Raw genomic sequence first — 20,795 nt, forward strand, 5'->3', positions numbered from 1 at the left:
ACCGGAATATAAGTGAGGCTGACACGCATGATCCGTGTTAGGACATTCAATGAACGCATGAGCAACCACAGGCTTATGAAATGAGTTCCATTCAGAACGCTGACATCCATCCACAACTACAACACAACTACGTCTGTCGTTCTGCCCCTGAACAAGGCAGTTAACCCACTGTTCCTAGGCCATCATTGAAAATTAGAATTTGTTCTTTACTGACCTGCTTGGTTAAATAAAGATAACATTTTAAATTAAATACATTTTAAAAACATTGAGGAAACCAAAGCGTGAAAATGATTGAAGAGAATGTGAGCGGATTATATGCCACTCAAATAAACTTCCCCCTTGTTCCCTCAAAATGACCATATGTTACTCTAAAAGCCAATTTATGCTCGATCTGAAAATGTGCTCACAGCTGCATGCGTAGCATTAGCTAACGTGCTAGTGAGAGCTGATGGTTATGCAAGAGCGAGAGGGAGGGAGGACCACAGACTGCTAGCAGGGTACACTGCCTGCCCTACAGCAGCACTCTGGCCCTGCACTAGGATTACCTAACCCGGTTAAACCAGACTGAACGCTGCGCCCACCATTGTAGTGACACAACAGCGAAAGGCAGGGGAAACCGTTTGGATGCCGGGCTAAGGATTATCAGCAGGGCATGATGAATGAACTACCGTTCTACATTTCCTGCGGAACAGTAAAACACATTGATCACAGAGCAGAGGGAAGAGATGTTTAAACAGATTAGAGGAAAATATTACTGACTGTAGTGGGGGAAGACCATTCATCTAGAAATATGTACAGCAGCAATTCATCTTGATCACTGACAGAGAGAGAGAGAGAGAGAGAGAGGGCAACCATGTGGATCTCTCCCCAATGCGGCTAAGGGAATACTCATAGCTAGGCCTAATTGTCAATTTTTGTGGATTAAATAGAAGCTACAGAAATGGATTAAATCAGACTGGACCAATGATTCGTCTTAATCCCACATCCAGGATGAGACAGGGCAGGGGGTCTCAGCGAGATCAAAGCCTTCTGTGGTGCACCACCAATGCTGCATAGTAGTGAATACTAGCCTTCTCTCTCCCTGCATCCTACTGCAGAGTCTGCATTAACGGTATTAACCTTGCAGCACTGCACAGCAGGCATTATTATGCATGTTCAGTGATTGCAAGGCTAATGAGATGTAAATAATAGATGCTAACCCAACACTGCGGAATAGAGCCCGCGGGCACCTCTCGCTGGAGCTGGGCATGGCTAGTTGACTGTAGCCTAGAGAAGAACCAGGTCAATGTTGGCCAGCCAGCCAGGCAGAATCACAGGCACCCCCATGGCCCAAAACGACCATCCCGTGCCACATTTACAGTGTCTGGGGAGGACAGGTGCCAGGTGCCCCCTCAACCCAGACTGAGAGGCACCTGCATCGGCAAGGTTTGGGTCACCAGGTAGGCAGTGTATTCGCTTGGCACGGCGGGCTTTTGGTAGTTGTGTAACGTGACTGACTGGCCAAGACCACCAAAGGTGAGGTCTCATTATGCAATAAGGCCCGGGGAAGTGTGGTATACGGCCAATATACCACGGCTAAGGGCTGTTCTTAAGCGCGACACAACGCGGAGTGCCTGGATACAGCCCTTAGCCGGGGAATATTGGCCATATACACGACAAATCCCCAAGGTGCCGTATTGCTATTAAAAACTGGTTACCGACGTAACTAGAACATTTAAATAAGTAAAAATAATTGTAAATATCATACCCATGGTATACGGTTCTGATATGCTCTAGTCATATACACTCAGTGGCCAGTTATTCAGATACACCCATCTAGTACTGGGTCGGACCCCCCTGTAGCAATGAAGGGATGTACCTGGTCAGCAACAATGTTCAGATATCCTATGGCTATCAAACATTGCTCAATGGACAGAACGTGTGCAAGGAAAACACTCCCCACACCACCACCACCAGCCTGTACCGTCGACATCAGGCAGGATGGGGCCGTGGACTCATGCTGCTTACGCCAAATCCTGACTCTGCCATCACCATGACGCAACAGGAACATGGGACTCGTCAGACCAGGCAATGTTTTTCCACTCCTCAGTGTTGGGGATCACCGTCCCACTGGAGCCGCTTCTTGTTTTTAGCTGACAGGAATGGAACCCGGTGTGGTCGTCTGCTGCAATAGCCCATCCATGACAAGGACCGACGAGGAGTGCGTTCCGTTCTGCACACCACTGGTTGTACTGCGCCATTATTTTCCTGTTTGTGGCCCGCCTGCTGGCTTGCACGATTCTAAATCATTCTCCTTCGACTTCTCTCGCCAACGAGATGTTTTTGCCCACGGGACGTTTTTGTTTTGTTTGGCGCGCCATTCTCAGGTAAACCCTAGACGCTGTCGTGCGTGAAAAGCCCAGGAGGCCGGCGGTTTCTGAGATACTGGAACCGGCGCGCATGGCACCGACGATCATACCTCGCTCAAAGTCACTTAAGCCACTCGTTCAATCGAACAGTAACTGAATGCCTCGATGCCTGTCTGGCTGCTTTATATAGCAAGCTACTGCCACGTGACTGTCTGTAGGAGGCATCCACTTTCGTGAATGGTGTGGTGTACCTAATATACTGGCCACGGTGTATATTAGTCATATTACTATAGTGGTATCCTGAGCTGAAAGTGGGAGAGCCTGAGGCCGGCATGTGTGTTGCTCCAGGCCCAGTCTCACTAGGGTCGGCTGCAGGGTAAGCTGTTCCAGGGCGAAGCCCCAGAGCGATACCCACTGAGCAACCAGACGCCATGGGGTCTGAAGCCCTGGAAGGAGTTCCAGGATAACAGCGAGAAGAGGGGCTTCGAACAGCACAGAGCATTAAGTTACAGTCCTGAGAAAAATAAACAGGCACAGATGTGATCGGATCTGATACTGTGGAATCCACACCAGGCAGAGTCCATAGTTCAACAGAGAGAATGAAAACAAACAGGGAGTGAGGTGCCAGAGACACATGGGACCAGTACAGGCCTGGGTGGACGATACTGGATGGGTTGGAGGACTATGAGAAAGGGAACATGTGAGAGAACGAGGGCAAGGAAAGAAAGGAAACTACTTAGTCGTACAACAATGCATTCAACTGAAATGTGTCTTCCACGTTTAACCCAACCCCTCTGAATCAGAGAGGTGCGGGGGGCTGCCATAAATCGACATCAGGAAGAACGAAGACAAGACAGGAAGAGGAATTAACCGTTTGAGAGAGGGAGGAGTGAAAAAGTTAAAATAAAATTTTAAAAAAATAGGTAGAGAAACACAGAGTGAGTCCAAGATAAAAGTACTACAACACGGTACTACGAAACCAGCCTGCTGAAATACGTACTCCAACTGCGTATACAGAGTGTGTGAGAGGGGTTAGAACTCTGGGCTTCCATCCCTGCAGCTGACAGGCAGGCCCTGCTGTACAGTACTATTTGTGCTGTTCTGCCAACACTAGCTACAGACTGTGCTCTACTCTGGCTGGAGGGCTCATAGCTGGATGGGGAGAAGAGGAGTCTCAGGCGATCCTGATTCCTGACATGACAGCACATCAGCTGGATCAGACCAGGAAAGAGACACACAAACCCCTTGAAGCAATAAAAGGGAGCCCAGGACATGTTAAGGGGAAAATATTTACACAATGTTAAGAAATGCCTTTGCATTGACGGATTCATTTATTTGTTTTTCTCACTATTAGGAAAAAACGACTCCTCTTTCATGAGGAAAACCCCTTCATGAAGGAAAATGTTCAAATCTAGCAATCCGGTCAGCACGACTAAAGCACTACTCTCACAGAGACAGGGATATCCACTTTCCTACAAAATCAAACAAATTGATAAAAAGCTTTTTCCACCGGGAGGAATAAATTGTTGTTTCTGGGAGAAGAATTCTCTTCAGAAGCAGAAAATTTTTTCGTTTTTTTTTTTTAGATCAGAGGACAGCGAGTCAACCCCAGCCCGTGTCCTTCTGGATCAGAAAGTAGGCTGGATCTCTGAAGGCTCGTAGATCGATGCTTTTGTTTATAATGCCCTCCAGCGTAAACTTCAGCGGTACCTTTCTACATTGTTAACTTAGACGTACGAGATAACAGACTCAGTCTCAGGGATGGCTATCCCATCCATCTCCACTGAGTTAGGTAAATCGGTTTAGTATTTTTTTTGCAGCTTACTTGTGGGAAAATCCACCACTCTAAAATTGGATGAATTGGTGCCTCTAGGGCAATTCAACAAGGACGATTGAGGACCTTTTTACTGAAGAATGTGTTTTCTATGGTTTTGTTTTGCTTTTCATGTATTGATGTAAAATAATATATATATAATAACAGCACGACTCCCTGTCAAAATAAATGTAAAAAAATTTAATATTAAACACATTCTGTTTGATTCCCACCAACACCTAGGTATTATCGAAAGACAATTTTATAGCTACAATTTAGCTTAGCCTACCTCATCTTTACTACACATTGCGCCATCCTTTTTTCCTTAATGAAAATGTTTTCCCTCAACATACGAAAGAGATGCAAGATACTGTTTGGCCAAATCCCTAGACTATCCCACCTGCATGTGGGATCACTCTCTCTCTCAAACAATGCACCCAGAAGCATTGATATCAATAATGCACCAATCATTTTGGGCAGATGACAATGATAAGCCTGCATGTGGAGCCCACACTGGCATGACATGCAATATAATTGAGTCAGTGTAACGTGATGCCCTGAAGGAAGTTTGAACACTGAGGAGCAGGCCGTAGTAACAGGAGCCTGGGAACCAGCCTACCCCAGACAGGGCAGGGTGGAGCCCACATTGGCAGACATGAGATGGGGGACTGCACGCAAAGGGCTGGGTGCTCACTGCTTAGACACTGATCTGCAGAGGGGGGGGGGGGGGGGCCTGGAGTTTGACGATAGACCAGCTTCATTCAATTCGCTTCTCAAAATACTTTTGTGAAGAGGCGCCTGCAATGTAATGATTGACTGCGTGAGAAGTCTGTCCACTGAAACTGACCAAATCCCAAGATGTCATTTAGCTAGTGGCATGCACGGCTATTACTGAGTGCGTGAGGCATTTCAAATACATAATCTCCCAGCATCCTCTGCCAATTTCCCCCTCCATGTCACGTTGCCAAACTTAACAAACATGGGAAGACAAAACCCAGGGATTTTGAAATCAGTTACCGCCCTCGGTGAAGAAGTTTGACCTTTCAAACAATGAGGCAATGAAAAGCACCAGGACAGAGCGCGGGACCGAACTGAACTTTGATGTGGTGGGGGTTTTTCCGCTTCAGAGACACAAAGGTGAAGTCATTTGACGAGCTGAAGGGAAGGGAAAACTCACTCCCTAACAGAGTGTTAAGTAAACAGAGGATAGTCCAATGGGCTGCCGCGGACGGTGACACGTCTTAAGAGAGATGACATGGATTGCGCTGTCTCTATGGCACGGCACAGCCAGAACAGTCAGGACTTGGGCCATGCCAACAGGAGCAGCCAGGACAAGCCATTCCTCAGAGTCCTTATCCGCTCAGAGAGCTCACAGTTCAGTTTTTTACAGCAGAGGAACATTGTGAAACCCAGGGGGGAAAAAGTACAGCGGAGGAGTGAGAGAGACGGAGAGAAGGCTTATTGTCTTCGGTTCCAGGGGAGGGAGGATATCCCTGTGTGTGTGTGTAAACTGATCCTTGCGTGTGAAGTGTGCATACTCCATTGTGACCCTTGAGCTGTACAGAGACACATCTAGAGCAGGCCCTGTGTGTGTGCGCACTCGGCAGTAACGACAGGGGTTGGAGTCTGGACTGCTACCATGTGGATGGTGGGGGGGGGGGGGGGGAGTGGTAGCTTCAACAAATAAACCAGAACCCAGTCCTAAATGGGCTATAAGAGGAACACAAGTATGTGATTAAGCTCTGCTTTGGTTTTAAAGAGATCCCAAATCTGTCTTTAGGACACATTATAACATTAGGCCAGATCTTTAGCGCGTGTAGAATCTGACTGCGAAAGATAACGACGGGTGAGATAATTAGGCATACTGAGGAGACATTGTCAACACCATAAGTCTCTCTGGGCACAGTTGAGGAGAGTCTTGGCAGGGTGGGCTGAGGACAGCCTGGAATGAGTGTCCCATTTTGCTGACGAGAAGAGTCTTCAAACGCTTCAGCCCATCTGCCTCTCACTGCCCATTTTAGAAGATACTGGTCAAAACTAACCAGAATGCTACATCCCCCCAGGAATTGACCCATTAACTACAAGTTAGAGTTTCTTTCAAGATGAACATCTCACCAACTTACTGCCGCAGACTTATTGGAGGCGGGTGCTATAGAGAACCTTTGAACACTAGAACCACAACAAACCTGATCAAACTAGGCTGTCTGGACTCGTTTTCGGAAACTTCCGTTTGCTTCCTCGAAGTTGTGCCGGGCTGCTGAATCGCACGTACAACGTCCGCATCCAACAAATCTGATAATCCACTGGCCTGACACCCCGGCTTGAGGACGTGGGATCGTGAACATTATTTTTCTGAATGATGCCCATTATTCAAAAGGGTTTTAATGGAGATGGGAAGGACACTGGGACAATCATAGCTCCAGGCTTCAACAGAAGGGTCATACAGTACATCTCTATCGGTACTTGAGTTGAAATGATGCCCTTCATGACGATAAACTTCGCTCTATGTAATTATAGAGGCTGCAACTCTGCGCATGCTCCACTTTTCCACAGATTCTAACAAATCTGCAAAAGTTTAAAAGTTACCCTGGTTAGTCTCAAATAGAATATTGTTTCAAGAGACCCGTGGTTCATGAAACCTACCATCGTCGGCCACCCAATACTTCATTGACTTGAGTCAGTCAGAGCAAAAGAGACACGCAAACCGAAGCAAGGTTGTCAGTAGTCAGCCAGAGGAAGGATGGAAGTCTCTGTTGGGGAGCGACTACAGGCTGTTAATAATCCTCTCGGACCTCACTCAGGCTCTCCTCACAGTGGAGTTGGCTACCCACAGGGAAACAAGTTCTTGGAACAGACCGTCCAGGAGTCAGATGCTTTGCTGTTTGCCAAGATTTTAAAAATACATTAAAAAAATTAAAATCAGGTCACCGTCACATGGTGGTGGCAGCTTTCGACAGCACAGAGATTGATGGCCCATTTTATGAATTCAGGTTCTAAATGCTAAACAAAAACAAATGGACTGGCGAAAGATCAGGGTCAGGGATATAAAAACGTAGAAAAGATAAGTAGTCAGAAAATCCGGATTGTTCAGAAAGAGAAAAAAAGAATAAAATAACCTCATGTGTCGACTGCAGCGGTGAAGGGTCTGACACTTCTGAATGTTAATGTCTCCCAATTATTACAGACACTGCTTTGTGTCAACATCTCATGTTTCCATCCGCCACGCCATATCACCGGCAAGAGACAGGGCAGGCAACAAAACCAACCACTGGCTGGCAACATTTGTGACAGTGAGGTTAATGTCTGTCAGCAAACAGGAGAAACAGGGTACCAGACTACTCCACAGAGACCTGGTATTGAATAGCCTAAGCGATCCTGAAAAGACCGCTTTCTAAAAACTAGGCTAAACTTAACAGGACAAGAACAGAGCACAGGCCATGTCAACAACTTAGTCTCCGACCGGAGTACTTTTTAGGAGTGCAATTGGAGGGAGAAACATAGCTCCCCTTTGGGACCAGCTGGCCAGGGTGACAGGGCAGAGAACACCCACACACTGGCTGCTGCACCTGTTCTCAGTGAGGGAGGGGAACACGCTGCTGACCCCTTTACAGGAGGGAGTTCTTAGAATGTGACATTGTTCTAAGAATATGGATCTCCTACAGGTAATAAGAGCCTACGCGTAGAAATAGAATATGTAGAACTTCTATGAGCCAGCGGGGTAAGCAGCAACCATTCACATAGGACGTGTTCCTCCACTCAGCGATCTATGTTGACGCTCTCATTTGAACATTTAATTTTTTTTTGTTAAATCACAATAATAACTATGTTGAGGCTCAAGGATACGGCTTACCCAAAGCGATTTGTGTTGTATGTTTCCACTTACGTCATTCTCTGGTGCTTACCAAAAACCAGCAGCACTCGTGCTACAGGACCTTCAGAGCAATTGAAGAGGCTGTTCTTTGAGCTCGCCCACTAACACGGCCTCAGGTACACTCATTCATACAATCCTTTCCCGTATTCGCTCGCTTCCGCCAGCCACGACTCACCTAACACAACAGAGCGAGAGGCTAGGCCACACGGCACTCGATCCATTTTATTTCAGCCTCCCCAGCCCTGCTGTCACGGAATAACACTCCATTAGAGGACGACTGGATCAAAAGAGACCCAGATAATGCAGGACAAAGTGCCCTCTGATTATACTGAGACGAGATACAAATGACAACAAAAAAAGGTACATGGTGTGCTATATAGAGACTAAATGTGGGGCTGAGTGAACAGATTTTAACAGGAATATCAGTATCGTAGGCCCAGCTCTGAAAATAGTTGTTTTGCGTGGAAAATCCTCACAAGAAAACAAGATATGCTTGCAGCTACAAAATGAAAACGGTGAAGCTTTTGTACTTTATTTAACCTTTAAAATATGGTTCTCACTTCAAATAAAAAAACACATCGCCTACCGCTATTTACATTTGCAGGCCTAACACTATTAAGACTTTGGTTTGGGGGGGGGGGGGGTTGGAGATTCAGGGAAGACCCAACCGACTGTCTACTAGACTAAGTACTAGGGGCTAATTTTGGTGTTTGGGGCAGCTGATGGGGGGGGGGGGTTGTTTTCTGCACTTATCAGCATGTCAGACACCCACACAGTTAATCATTCTATTTCTTCTGTGAGCAAGACAGACAGACAGACACTGACTGGGACAGTGAGGAAAATAAAGTTAATGTTGAAACCTGGACAGACAGCCAGAGGCTCACCCTGCTCAGCTACCATTTAGGGACAACCAGCACGGCTAGACAGAACCCAGGGTTCGGAATCTGCGTGGGCTGGATTGCCCTGAGTATTCCTGGACACTAACCCCCCCCCTTACCCTGAGAGAGCCTCCATCTCTTTCTTCCCACACACTCCTCACAGATCCAATAGAAGAAACCCACACAATGACCATACAACACCTCTAAGGGCACAAACTCAAATGGAAAAGACTACACATTCACAAGACTGTAACAGAGACAATTGTTATTTTAACAGTATCTTTGGGACCCTAAACAGTGGTAGACCTCCACACCATTGAACGTAGGGGTTTGTCCACAGCTAGGCAGATTGAGTAGCCCTGATGGATAAGCCGACAGCCCCAGCACTGTAACACCAGTATATTGAAGTTCACTCTGATTTATGAAGTTCAGCGCTGCTTGAATCCGCCATGCCTCCTTATCAATGTCGACTTGGTTTGTGTTTGCGGCTTGGGCCGTGTGTGAGCAGAGCAGCGCGGTGGAAAATGGGTGCCTGCAGTTTTGACCTTGAGGCCATTTTCAAAGCAGGAAGAGCAGGGCGATGAGTTAAAAAGGTTGTCATGTCCTTTCATGTCATTTCAGTACGTAGGTCCCGGGGAAATCACTGGCCACATTCCCTCCATTCACCAAACTCGGAGCAATAATCCACTGGGTGAATGGTGAAAACGAGAGATCCAACAGGATCATCCCCGTCAATGACAGATAAGAAGAGGGTAGTCTATGCACATGGAATCACGCACACACACACACACACTGATGATGCAGAGAGAACCCTCCAAAGAGGACCGCTCCATCCAATCGCTGCTCAGAAGTGTCTCGTGATCTCTTCCAATGGCTACTGAGGAGGGTGGCTACGTGAGCCTGAGTTCGAGTCAGAGAGGAGAGTGCAGCGCCGCTTGGCTGCCCTCGGGGGTGTGATGTAAGCAGTGCCCGGCTGATTTATACACACAGACAAGTGTTCCCATAAATAAGGACAATTAAAAAACACACACAGAGAGCCTGGTGCATTCAGAAATACACCCTTTACCACACAAAGCACAGTATAGCTGCTTCAGCCCCAGCAGTTCACCCATTTCAACATGTAGCCATGAGAACGGGCTCGGTGACACTGAAAATAAGCATGCAAGCCACTGTAAAACCAGATAGGGAATGCCAAGGCTTAGCAGGGATTAAGCGTGGCTTCCTGCTACCTACCTGCACATTCAGGAGAAGATATTTGTTTGTGTCAGGCGGGATCACTGCAAAAAGGGGGCTTTCCGAGAGCCACATAATGCCAAGGCTCTAAAAGCGGCAGCTGAAAAGTCTGACAATTGATGTAAGATAAACACAAAACATCATGAGAACAATGTTCCAACTCAACTGATGGAGGGTGCGTGTCACTTAGCTCAAGGTCACGGTCCCAATCCCTCAGGGTGGTTTTGAGAACCCAATCTGCCTAACCAAACGACCGTGGACAGCGACACCACCGACCCATCCCAATGACTATTGATCATGGGATCTAGTGCTTTTCAATCATTTCCCTGATCAGAGAAACACGATCAATATACTAGATTGCCCCATTCCCCAAAGCCCAGCCACACACTCATTGATGTTGCCTCTCCCTCCATTAGTCTATAAATGCAGCCGGATTAATACCGCAACAGTTATGCCATTTATGCTTTTTTGTGAATAAAGCTTAAGGATTTAGGCGTTTTAGCTATATATATATATATATATATATATATATATATATATATATATATCTCACTCTCAGGCTTAGGCTAGATGCAGGCCTAGCTGTCTGTCACTGACCCCTAGACCTTGAGTATCTGTTTGTTTCTTTGTTTGTTTTATATATATATATATATTTAAAAAAATAGATACTCAAGGTCTAGGGGTCAGTGACAGACAGCTAGGCCTGCATCTAGCCTAAGCCTGAGAGTGATAGAAAACAACACTTATACAGACGGGAAGCAATTTAGAGATTATTTCTCCAACAACAAAGCAAGGGAGGGGGAGCTGGGGATTGTGGAATTATATGTCTGTAAGAAGTGTTCCCGAAAATAGTATTGTCTCAATGGAAATGTACAATTACATAAAACACACTGAGGGCAGTTAAGTCATTTTTAGGGTCATGCTATTCTGAGTCTGCACTGTTTAATTGCGACCGTGGAAGGGATCCAACCATCTGTGAGCTCTGAACGAATGACAAAATGTCTGTTCGCGCATTTGTCCGCCTGACCGTAATGAAGCTTTCCCTCGCAAAAGTCAGTGGTCGTGTAATCTGGGCCGAAAAACCAGGCGGTGTCAGAGGAAACAGGTGGTGGAAGTGGAAGCAGGCGGTGGCAGTGGAAGGCCCTAAAAACTGCCAAAGACTCCAGTCACTGACTGTTCTCTCTGCTACCGCAGTATAAAATTGATACCAGTGTACCAAGTCTGGAACCAACAGGACCCTGAACAGCTTCTACCCCCAAGCCATAACATTGCTAAATCGTTAACCAAATAGCTACCTGGACTATCTGCATTGACCCTCTTTGCACTAACTCTTGACTAATTACATACGCTGCTGCTACGGTTAATTATCTATCCTGTTGCCTAGTTACTTTACCCCTAACTAGGATATATTTACACATCTACCTCAAACCCCTGCACATCGACTCGGTACTGGTACCCAGAGTATATAGCCAAGTAATCATAACTGATCGTGTATTTATTCCTTGTGTTATTATTTGTTTCTACGTTTTTCTCTGCAGTGTTGGGAATGGCCCGTAAGTAAGCATGTCAATGTTAGTCTACACTGGTTGTTTACGAAGGGGAAAGGGGGTTACCTAGTCAGTTGCAAAACTGAATACATTCAACCGAATTGTGTGTACCGCATTTAACCCAACCCCTCTGAATCAAAGAGATGCAGGGGGCTGCCTTAAAAATCGATGACCATGTCCTGGGGAGCATTTGTTGTCGGGGGGGGGTTAACTGCCTTGCTCAAGGGCAGAATGGCAGATTTTTTCCACCTTGCCGGCTCGGGGACTCAAACCAGCAACCTTTTGGTTCCTGGCCCAACGCTCTTAACTGCTAGGTTACCTGCCACAACAGCTGTGAAGTATCAAGGCCCATGTATTACAACCCAACAGATGCCAATAGTCAAAGCCAGAGTAACAGAGGCTGCAGGTTGAAACCAACGCAACTACAACAGAGCTGATTGTACAGTCAGACTAATCCAGCTCATAGGAGTCCTCTATCCCGTCGCCACGGGAATGGTCTCTCCCAGTACTGGATTAGCCTAGCGCTGCTCGTGGCTCGTGCCTTTTTAGCTCTGGCGGGGAGGAAACCAGGCAGACAGAACAGTGCTTTTTCCTTTGTGGGGGGGGGGCTTTTGTGATGCCGCACTTTTTGAACACAATGCTGGCTCTTTGTACAGGGGCCTGGTGTCAGAGTCTGAATGGAATTCCTTCCCTGTGGCCTGTGTGAGGAGGCCTTTGTCAGAGATGTACTGTCTGGGGACTTTCCAAATGAACACTCTGCACTCTGACTCCATCTAGCCCCCCCTTCACTGGTTCTTCATCTTTCTATTATTCCTCTACTTAATATTCGTATTAAACTTCATCATTCAACATGATCTTCTTCAGCTAACGGTTAGCTAATGTATAACTGTCCGAATTAAATGTCGACCGATTAATCGGAATGGCCGATTAATTAGGGCCGATTTCAAGTTTTCATAATCGGCAATCGGCATTTTTGGACATAGATTACGGCCGATTACATTGCACTCCACGAGGAGACTGTGGCAGGCTGACTACCTGTTACGCGAGGGAAGGAAGAAACCAAGGTAAGTTGCTAGCTAGCATTAAACTTATCTTATAAAAAACTATCAATCTTAATCACTAGTTAACTACACATGGTTGATGATATTACTAGTTTATCTAGCTTGTCCTGCGTTGCATATAATCGATGCAGTGCCTGTTAATTTATCATTGAATCACAGCCTACTTCGCCAAACGGGTGATTTTAACAAGCGCATTTGCGAAAAAAGCATTGTCGTTGCACCAATGTGTACCTAACCATAAACATCAATGCCTTTCTTAAAGTCAATACACAAGTATATATTTTTTAAACCTGCATATTTAGTTAATATTGCCTGCTAAAATGAATTTATTTTAACGAGGGAAATTGTGTCACTTCTCTCGCGTTCTGTGCAAGCAGAGTCAGGGTATATGCAGCAGTTTGGGCCGCCTGGCTCGTTGCGAACTGTGTGAAGACCATTTCTTCCTAACAAAGACCGTAATTAATTTGCCAGAATTGTACATAATTATAACATAACATTGAAGGTTGTGCAATGTAACAGCAATATTTAGACTTAGGGATGCCACCTGTTAGATAAAATAGGGAACGGTTGTGTATTTCACTGAAAGAATAAACGTTTTGTTTTCGAAATGATAGTTTCCGGATTTGACCATATTAATGACCTAAGGCTCGTATTTCTGTGTGCTATTATATTAGAATTAAGTCTATGATTTGATAGAGCCGTCTGACTGAGCGGTGGTAGGCAGCAGCAGGCTCGTAAGCATTCATTCAAACAGCACTATCCTGCATTTGCCAGCAGCTCTTCGCTGTGCTTCAAGCATTGCGCTGTTTATGACTTAGCCTATCAACTCCCGAGATTAGGCTGGCAATACTAAAGTACCTATTAGAACATCCAATAGTTAAAGGTATATGAAATACAAATGGTAGAGAGAGAAATAGTCCTATAATTCCTATAATAACTACAACTTAAAACTTCTTTCCTGGGAATATTGAAAACTCATGTTAAAAAGGAACCACCAGCTTTCATATGTTCTCATGTTCTGAGCAAGGAACTTAAACGTTAGCTTTTTTACATGGCACATATTGCACTTTTACTTTCTTCTCCAACACTTTGTTTTTGCATTATTTAAACCAAATTGAACATGTTTCATTATTTATTTGAGACTAAATTGATTTTTATTGATGTATTAACTTAAATCGGTATCGGCTTTTTTTGGTCCTCCAATTATCGGTATCGGCATTGAAAAATCATAATCGGTCGAGCTCTAGTACGAATATTATACTGGGTACAATTACTGAGCCTGTGGAAACCAGTTCTGACGACTTCAGAAGCTCCATTGGTTATATTTCTAGCTGGGTCGTTCTGAATGCTTCACCTCACAGAACACACCCTCCAGAGCCATAGTACAAAGTGACGACAGGAAGGGAGAGGGTCTGAAGGTGGAACCCCAGATGCTGACAAGGCACACACGCACCTGACAGCTTTGCGAGAAAGTTTGTCTGGCTGCAGCACAGAGATATCCTAAGCCAGATCCAGCTGTAATGCACTCTAAAAAAAAAGAAAAAAGAATTGGAGTAGCGAGCCTACATTTTTTCACTTAAAGCATATGTGTGGTAGAAATATCACAAAACACATGAGTCCATTCAGGGTCTGGAGTCTAGCAGAGAGATTATCTAGCCGTGGTGCGAACAGCCCATTTCCCTGGGAATAATCACAACACCACAGATGAAGGCAACGGAAGGTACAGCGGGACTCCAGTATTGTGCTGTAATTACATTGTAAGAAAAGGGAGAGTGAATTAACACTTCTACAGAACACAATGACTTTCAACCCACAAAGGAAGTGCGGTAAGTCAGCAGAAACTTCTTTGTTTGGTTTGTTTCACGCTATTGTTTGCCTACAGCAGAACACGGGGGTAACGAGAGAGTGGGGTGACCTCAGGTGAACACGGCGTGTGCGTGAACGACTGTGAGAGAATTTTTTCCAAGGCCATTAAAAAACCACAGCGATAATCAGGCGAAGACTTGAGTGCACTGACTGGGCACCATGCCAAAACACACACTCACATCCCATTCCCTACAGAGTGTCCAAGGCAGGCTGAGAAGCACAATAGTCAACATGAGCACTAGACATTCATATCGGTTTGATATCTAAATATATCTGCATTGGTGAGAAAATGCGAGTTGTCCTATTGCGTGTGGCGGGCAAAAGATAGTGTGTTGGTCGTAAACTCGCGCTTGCCAGTTCTTAACACAACACAAAGGGCAGAATAGACTAGGCCTCGAGTGGTCTTTTGTAGTGGTTTGGCCGATGTACATCAGGCTCCTGTAGACTGGCCTGGAGCTAGGCAGTAAGGCCCAGGCACGGAGGGATCTTTCCAGCTCAGTTTGCTGCTGTGAGCACTACACCAACAAACCTAGTCCCCATCACCGACCATTCCTCTTCTTCCTCCAACCATCCTCCGTGTTAATGAACACCGCATCACGTGCACGGCTCTCCTTGAAGCCCCACTGGAGCGTGTCTTTCTCAACTGGGCTCGAGGTTGTTGACACAGGCCTTGATCTCTGGTTTCTGGGGGTGGCCTCAGCCAGAGACCTTTGCGAATGTTCAAACTCATTCACAATCTTTAGCCAACAGTTAATGGCTAATGTGGGACCAAGCACAAAGGATTTTCCCCCACTAAATCAGGACAAGGTGTTGTCATGGCAATTTTGGCTAGCTAAGGTAATGCGCAGAAAACGTAAAAATCCGGTCTAACGGTAGTCTCACGCCGAACTGCGCATGTGCAGGCCCTCAAAATCAAAAGGCACTCCGATATAAAACAACGTCAACAAGACAAAAGGAGCTGATCCTGGACTACAGGAAACGGAGGGCCGAGCACACCCCTATCAACATTGACGGGGCTGTGGTGGAGCAGGTCGAAAGCTTCCAAGTTTCTCGGTGTCTACATCACTACGGAATTAACATGGTCCACACACACCAAAACAGTCATGAAGAGGGCACGTCAACACCTCTTCCCCCTCAGGAGGCTGAAAAGATTTGGCATGAGCCCTCAGATAGCGCTGCACCACAGAGCATCTTGACTGGCTGCATCACCGCTTGGTATGGCAACTGCTTGGCATCCGACTGCAAGGCGCTAAAGAAGGTAGCGCGTATGGCCCAGTACATCACTTGGGCCGAGCTCCCTGCCATCCAAAACCTCTATAACAGGCGGTGTCAGAGGAAGGCCCAAAAAAATACTCCAGCCACCCAAGTCATTGATTGTTCCCTCTGGTACCGCACGGCAAGCGGTACCGATGCAAGTCTGGAACCAACAGGATCCTGGACAGCTTTTACACCCAAGCCATAAGACTGATAAATAGTTAAACAATAGCTACTAGAGATCCTTTTTGCACTAGCCTTTCATGCAAGTGTAATAAAGCATCTGCCAAGATAACTGCATTTTTATGACACAGGAGTGTTTGACCTTGAAAGGGCAGCAGCCGACAGGGCAATGTGATAATCCTCATTCTAGCTGTTCCGCCTGAATCACTAGCTACATCATTGGAGCAGAATGGGCTCTTCTGAGAGAGCAGGCAATCAGGCTGTTAATCTGATGGAGACGGTTGTGTCAGAGAGCCTGACTCAGATGAGGGATCCCCGGGGCGGCTGCCAATGACCAGCACTATCGGGGTCGAGTCACGGCACGGCAGCCATGCCCAAAACTCGTCTTCTTGACAGCAGAGGAGATATGAGCACGAAGAGCAGGGATAACACACTTCCCTGTGTATTGATTTGAATAGCTAGGTGGAGACAGCATTATTTTTCCTTCTCCTACGCTTTGGAACAGCAAGAAGTAGTAGGCTATAGGTCGTCATCCACAGAGCTAGAGAGAGAATCCCCTCCACTCCAACTCTCCTAGAGTAAGGTTCATGCCCCTTTGCAGGGGTGGATGTTCCCACTTCAGAGCGTCAAAAGGGCTTGACAGACCAACTGCCTGGAAAAGACCTAGACAGATAGTCATGTTTTAGTCCATAAACCAGGACGTTTTGCAAGGAGTTTCTTCACAATCTCAAACAGAACACATTTCTTTTTAATATACAGAGCTGTCTGCAAGCAATTTAGCCTACAGATCATGCCCAGCCCACAGTAAACTAGTGACCCCTGCTAGGACCTCCAGCTTAATGAAAATACCTTATGCTGGGGGACCTTTTCCTTGGGTCAGAGAGTAGGGTGGAAAATTACCAGGGTGGTTGCCCATCTAACCCTTGGCAGTCATCAGCACCTACCCATGGCAGTCGTCAGCATCTGTAACTTGGCAAAGCTTGTGCTTGGCGCGAGGATGGGTACATTCATTAGCAGCCGTCTCAGCCACACATGGTGCCGAAACTTGAAACCTACCGCTGCTAATCCGTTCTTCCTGGCAGGGGCAGCGTATATTTCCTCGCTCCGTCCAGAAACATCATGATAGGATGGCAGAGTCTGTCGGGGGTTAAGCGGATCACTCAGCCGGTCCGAAGGCTAACATCTGCCCACCTAGAGTAGGCAGATTAATCCCCCATGCTTAATCCCCCATGTGGTTAGGCATAGGCATGGATTAAAACCAGCCATCCATGCCACATACCATCAAATCTACTGCTGCTCTCCATCTCACTGCCCTTTCTGCACTGGGTGATTCAACAGATGCAGCCTATATACACAATATGCACAGCACACACGTGCATGCAGCCTATAAATAGGCCTAAGACTTTGCATGCACGTTCCTGTTTCAATGCATGGCTGCTTTGATGATTGTGAAGTGAGATGATACAACATTTCATAGGCCGGTATAAAATGTGTTTTCCCCTTCAGAAAGTGCTAGTGATGTTCAAAACGCTGTCTAAGTAGCTCACATGTATAAAACAGAATACTGAATCTGTACCATGGCGGACGGCACTAAATCTTCTCATGAAGGTATTGCTGGTGGTCCCTTTAAGGACAAGTCACCATAACGAGCCAGATGCCATGCAGCAGCCTCCTCTCCTTGCTGCGCATAGGGTCCCTGGTCCGGCTGCTCTTATCGGACACGGAGGGCTGATGGACCATCTGTCGTAAGCCAGTCCTCTTTCACTTCCTCTCTCTGTGTGACCACTATTTACCAGTCCTGTGTTCAGTGTTAATAGTCACTGGCTTGGTGGCAGAATAGTGTGAGTTGCGCAGTGGTCTAAGGCACTAAAGATCCTGGTTCGAGTACAGGCTCTGTAGCAGCCGGCCGCGACCGGGAGACCCAATGGGGCGGCGCACAATCGGCCCAACGTTGTCCGGGTTAGGGGAGGGATCGGCCAGCAGGGATGTTCTTGTCCCATCGCGCACTAGCAACTCCTGTGGCGGGCCGGGCGCAGAGCACGCTGACACGGTCGCCAGGTGTACGGCGTTTCCTCCGACACGTTGGTGCGGCTGGCTTCCGGGTCAAGCGGGCATTGTCTCAAGAAGCAGTGCGACTGGGTTGTGTTTCGGAGGACGCGCGGCTCTCGACCTTTGTACGGGAGATACAGCGATGGGACAATTGGATACCATGAAATTGGGGGAGAAAAAGGGGTAAAACAAATGCTTTAAAAAAATTATAGTGTGAGGGTCTTTTGTCAGATCTGTTGCCTATTTGGGGACAAGGGATTAAATCACTGCTACAAACCAGTATGTTTTAGGGAGGGTCAGCACAAACTTGGAGACATAAAAAGTTGCCATTTTCTGTAATGTTGTGCATCCAATTATGACCCTACTTCATTTCCTGAACATGACAGCACAATTTAATTGCCATCTGCAAATGAACTGCCTTCCACAACATTGATTTTGAACACCTTTGATTAATAGCTTTATGACAGCGATCACAGGCCATAAATCCTAAACGACCATTTATCATGAGACTTCTTAGGCCTAGTCGACACCATTTTTTTTCAAGGAATTACTTAGAAGTTTTACTTTCCTTGAACCCATTATTCTCTTCAGTTCAGAACTTTCCATGACACTGGCAGGATAAGAGTAATTGACCAGTGAGCTTTGAGACTTGCCAACCCCCTCCTGGGGAAGAGGTGTTGAGACAGGGAACACACATAGACCTACATCTTCTGGTGATATATAGCAACAGGAGAGCCTAGCAGAGTACTCCTGAATGATGGAAACTCCCCTAAGTAGTCTGTAATCTATTGCCAGGCTGAATGAGACAAGAAATAGATGACAAAGATGCGACAGACCAGTCAGATGAGTCTGCTACCGTTGTGGTGAGGTTAAACTGGAGCGATGGCGAAAAATGGTCATTGATAAAGTCATGTAGCCTAGCTTGCATTCAAAACTGCATCTTTCCAGATCAGACACACCACCGCTGTGCTCTACAGCTGAGAACCCCCATGCAAATTCAGTTCATCTCACAACAGCATTTAAATCACGTCTTACAACGGTCTTTGTTGAATGTATTTGACCATCACCACGATTTGACTAATGCTATTTTAGTTGTATTGTCATGGTTGTACCTGTATCTGTCAAATGTACATTAGCTACATGTGGCAACAATACCGACATTTTGATGAACATGTGTGGACATCATATTATTTTGTTGTCAGGACAAAATTGTGACATGGCGTGAGTGAGTCTTGAAACGCGTTAACAAAACCATCACCAGGTAGAATGCAGATGCCATTAAACTTCAATCAGGACCAGCTACTTTGTTCACAGCGTCATTGCTAGTTTAGCTACATGGACACGTTGTTGTCCCAACACTGGCATCACACAGCGCCACGACAGCGCACCGTTAACTTAACTATCATTTTAGACAGTATGGTATGATCTGTGGCAGCGAACGTAAACACAATAACTTTACAAATATTATGTAACTAACATTGTCGTTACTTTCTGAATATCTTTATAAAAACGACTTGTCTGACTAGACTAGTCAGGTTGCAGCAAAACGGCTTTTAATTGCTAGCTTGAGCTACAGCCATCGTCACACAATGCCAGATTTCTAGCTTGCTGGTTAGCTAACGTTAATTAGCATTGCAAACAAAAAACTTGCATCTGCCCCAAGCAGAATACCATTATAAATGCCAACGTCGCATTTACGTTGATCCTCACCTTTTTCAATCTTGGGGCCTCTGCCACCGTACCGTCGCGATTTACGAAAGCTTCTCCACCGTTTTGTTGTGGATCTGTCCGTTTCATCGCGGACGCCTGCGGCATCTTAGTGTTCGGGGTGAGAAAACCAGGGCTCGGGTCCCCGGTTTTTACGATAGGCTCCATCGTTGGGGTAGTAGCCGAAGGAACGACAGCTTTTGGTTCGCTTTCAACTATCCCTTTGTCGTCTGCCTTTGTTGTCAGAGGCGATTCGGGTGTTAATTCTTTGCTGGGGACGTCTTTTAATTCGACCTCGGCCATTTCCGCTGCCAAAACCTGGACTGACATCGCTGCTATTTCGCGGAGTCCTTTTCCCAACACATAACTAGGCGACGGATTGTGAGTGGCAGAGTACTGATTAAAAGCAAGGCATTGTGGTCTTCGTAGTTTAAGTCTCAAACATTTAGTGGATATATAATGATCAATGCCATACAAGCACTATTTCTGATCCTATCAAAATAAAAGTAAATAGACTAGCTACATAAAAGGACTTAAACCCCCAAGCTTTCCCAAATAATTTGACAGATAACAGTACAGAACTACATCTCCCAAGAAGTATTACCGTTTCAAATGCATTATGGTAGATTACGTTTGAATTTAACGAGGACTATACAGTGCAGTACTACAGAACTTTATATATAGCCAGTTGCTCATGTGAGGGATGACACTTCATATTTGATTCAAGTCTTGTATCCAAACTACATTGAGTTTATCTGGGAAAAAAACCTTTAAAAAAATGTAAAGGAATTAGAAAATATCTCGCATGTAGTCCTCTAAGCAAGAATACAAAGTAAACGCACCAGTGACAAAAACACCGATTCTTATTTAACCTTAATTTAACCTTTATTTTTTAAACTGTATTTACAATGATACTGTATTCTGATATGAATGCAATACAAATGTATGTCAATTGAAGCCTTTCCATTCTGCATCACATGGCACA

The 20,795-nt window shown here is 45.9% G+C and overlaps 1 protein-coding gene across 4 annotated transcripts in view; it reads right to left on the reverse strand.

The window, feature by feature from the left end:
- LOC139534181 (putative adenosylhomocysteinase 3) overlaps nt 1-20,209 on the reverse strand; it is a 44,840-nt gene extending 24,631 nt beyond the window's left edge. For 2 of the 4 annotated variants that reach the window (XM_071333060.1, XM_071333057.1), the window contains exon 1: nt 19,814-20,197. In XM_071333060.1, the coding sequence (XP_071189161.1) occupies nt 19,814-20,140 (327 nt within the window). In that variant the 5' untranslated portion in view covers nt 20,141-20,197. Of the gene's footprint in view, nt 1-19,813 lie in introns of all 4 variants that reach the window. The other 2 variants (XM_071333059.1, XM_071333058.1) reach the window with 2 other exon arrangements.
- Nucleotides 20,210-20,795: the final 586 nt, after the last annotated feature.

The sequence above is a fragment of the Salvelinus alpinus genome, chromosome 11 (genome assembly GCF_045679555.1).
Source record: "Salvelinus alpinus chromosome 11, SLU_Salpinus.1, whole genome shotgun sequence".
Lineage (NCBI taxonomy): Eukaryota > Metazoa > Chordata > Actinopteri > Salmoniformes > Salmonidae > Salvelinus > Salvelinus alpinus.